The 3,036-nt window shown below is 55.2% G+C and overlaps 1 protein-coding gene across 1 annotated transcript in view; it reads right to left on the bottom strand.

The window, feature by feature from the left end:
- Positions 1–3,036, bottom strand: part of LOC113215864 (uncharacterized) — a 48,342-nt gene that overhangs the window by 11,412 nt on the left and 33,894 nt on the right. Inside the window, exons 3-4 of the mRNA XM_052265321.1 lie at positions 953–1,155; positions 466–562 (exon numbers count right to left, since the gene is read on the bottom strand). Of these exons, the coding sequence (XP_052121281.1) occupies positions 466–562; positions 953–1,155 (300 nt within the window). The remainder of the gene's footprint in view (positions 1–465; positions 563–952; positions 1,156–3,036) is intronic.

Raw genomic sequence — 3,036 nt, 5'->3', positions numbered from 1 at the left:
GGGGGGAAGAGAGGGAGAGAGAACGAGAGAGAGAGGGGGGGAGGGGGTTACGGTAACAGAGAAGGGGGTGATTAATCTTCGTTCGCACCCCGTGCGGCTCTGCAGCATCCCCGTGCCTTCCGGCGCAACCCGCTCCGCTGGCCGGATCCGGATCGCGTGCCGCCGCCCTTTGCCGCCCCGGGACCCGGTACGGTAATGGCCCGGCTCATTTCGCGAGGATAGCCCGTCCTCCCACCCTGCCTCGTCCCGCCCCGCCCCGCCCCGCCCCGCCCCGCTGCGGTCTGACTGTCACGAGGCGGACAAGTGCATGATGATCAAGCTCCGCCGGGAGATGATGGCCGAATGCTAACTAGGTTATGTCGTGATCCCGCCGGACGGATGGATCGGTCACAAACGACGAGGACGTCGCCCCGCCCCGCCCCCGCCTGGCTGGGGCTGCGGTCGCATATCTCCCGTCATACTTACTGCCTGCCTGTTGAGGACGGCCATGAGCGCCTGCTGCAGCCGGGAGGAGTCGGCCTGCTGCTGCTGCTGCTGCTGCGGCTGCTGATGCGGCTGCGGCCTGCTGGGCGACAGGACGGTAGGGTCATAACATTGTTTTCAAACAAATTTTGGACAAAACAAAAATAGTCTTGATATTCACGAAAAAGAATCAACTAAAGTAGCTGATGCACTAGCTAAGTTGGTCAGCTCAAAATGTTAGCTCGCTTAGCTAATTCTTGGCCTAAAGTGCTAAAATATGAGCCATAACAACTGTCCAGAAAAAATGTCTGAACTAGCTGTGGAGCTAATAATTAGCTAGGGGAGCTAATAATTAGCTAGGGGAGCTAATAATTAGCTAGGGGAGCTAATAATTAGCTAGGGGAGCTAATTTTCTGATCTAACGCCCAATGCATTAGCTATTTTTGCTTTAAAAAAATGTGTTCTTGTGGTGTTGGCTTCGTTTACTCACCTCTGGTGTCGGATCGGCTGCGGCTGCGGCCTGTCCAGGCGGTCGAGGCTGGGCCCGCCGCCGTGACCCCCGGGCCAGGCTAGCCCGGGCGGCAGCCCCCCGGGTGGCAGCGGCGGCCCGCGCTCCTGACACTTGGCGCTCGCCGCCCGCATCTCCTGGCGCACCTCACGCACCACCTCCGGCCCGAAGCAGCTCTCGTACACCTGCGGGAAAACGTTCGGTCGGTTAAACGTGTAACTGGGACAGAATCAAGAGCAGAATGCTTATTCACGAGGACGATTCGACTTATAGATCGCCCGGAACGTCCGTTTTCCTCAGATTCATGCGGCAAATTACGGGAGCTCGGCGCCTGCGAGACTCAGCGTAGGCCACCCCGCACTACACGCGTGCACTGCGAGCACGATGTTGCCTACCTAACAGGCGCCATGAGCGCCCGTAGCTCCAGAGAGTTAGAACGTTAGAACTTGGCAGGTTCGTAACGGCGAATGACGGACGTGCTTTATGGACGATTTCTTAGTCAGCGTCAATAATCATGTAGCGAAGACTGCAAGAATGCAATTTGCCAGAGAGTGATTTTTCTGGGCGACCGTCTCTACATTTTCCCGGACCCATTCCCCCCGACAGCTTCTGGTACTGGCTACTCGACGATGGGACCCCATGCACTCCTCACACACCTCCGCTGCCACATCACTCATCTTCTTCCCTGTGGTCTTTCTTTCATCGACTTCCCTCCGTGCTTTTCATCTTCTCCTTTCTCATATTCTTTTCCTCGACAAAAATTGACGTGTCATGTCTTTGGGTGCCGTGGCGCTGCGCCGCCTATCACGCACGCACGCTCCCGCACGCGCGCCGTCCAGGCCGAGGAGGCCGAGCAAGGCGAGTGTCCGCGGGGGATAGGGTTCGTGCCTGTGGCGGGACCCGCCGAAACAGCGCAGATCTCGGGTGAACCAGAAAAAAAGGACATCAAAATACGGTGCGACGCCGCGACGTTCTGAAAGAAATTAAAAAGTGTCACGCACGGCTCGGGAGAAGAGGGAAAAAAGAGTTGAAATTTATGACGTGATGTGACGTTTGTCATGTACTTGTCAGCGCACTTTCTGCCATGTGGCGCCAACGTTTGAGAAGAGGAGAGAGAAGAAAAAAATCCGAGGAATCACGCAAACGGGACGGATCCTGCTGCTGTTGGATCCGACAAAACTATCGACGGTGGTGTGCTGCTGTGCGTCTGCCTGGGAGAGTCTGGTCACGATTGAAACGCCGCGCGCCACATCACGCCTCTATCGCACCTTATTCGTCGCCGTCATAGGCCACAACGCCGCCGGCGCCCGGAGGAGGCCAGTGTTCGTCCGGCGGGCGTCACGTGACCGTCCATAGAGAATGTGTGGACGCGAGACCAAAAAGGGGGAGGGGGGGGGTACTTTTTATTTCCTACCACGCAGTATATGGATGATTGGTACGATCGTGATGCAATTATCACGCCATCACATTATTCTACAGGACATCCAGCCCAGCGTGTATTATGTACATCAATGTGTCTAGGGTTCTTCGCGGTGTACGCAAATTTTTTGTAACTTTTTCAACGATTTAAATCTAATTAAAGGTGTTTGCTCTCTCTTTCAAAATGTGTGTGTGCGCGCACGAGCGCGAGTGTATGTGTGTGTGTAAATGTGTGTGTGTGTGTGTGTGTGTGTGTGTGTCGGCTGCAGCGCGTGTCGTGGCAGAGCGTGGCGGGCGGGACTATCTCCTCAATCAGAGACAAGCAGACGCCGCCGTGGCCACCATTAGCATTTCTTTGCGTCCCTGCCCGGTCCCTGCGAGCGAGGCGTGAGGTGAGGAGGGAGAGGTCCTCCTGTCGTCCGCTTCCCGGAATGCACACCTTAAAACGAACCCATCTGGCGTGTACCTTTACTTCCTTTACGGTCGCGGTCTCTTTATCTGAAGGCTAACAAATTTTAGTTTCGTTTTCTGCACGATGCAGCATCTAATTTTCAGTTTCTGTACGTCCAAATTTACATGATCCTGAGAAATAAATTAGCAGGGTGAAAAGTCTTCGACAGGGCGACAGGGCACATGCTTTTAAAAAA

This window comes from Frankliniella occidentalis, unplaced genomic scaffold (genome assembly GCF_000697945.3).
Source record: "Frankliniella occidentalis isolate FOCC.00 unplaced genomic scaffold, Focc_3.1 Scaffold26, whole genome shotgun sequence".
Classification (NCBI taxonomy): domain Eukaryota; kingdom Metazoa; phylum Arthropoda; class Insecta; order Thysanoptera; family Thripidae; genus Frankliniella; species Frankliniella occidentalis.
The sequence above is the reverse complement of the archived record's forward strand: the minus strand, read 5'-3'. Positions and strand labels throughout refer to the sequence as shown.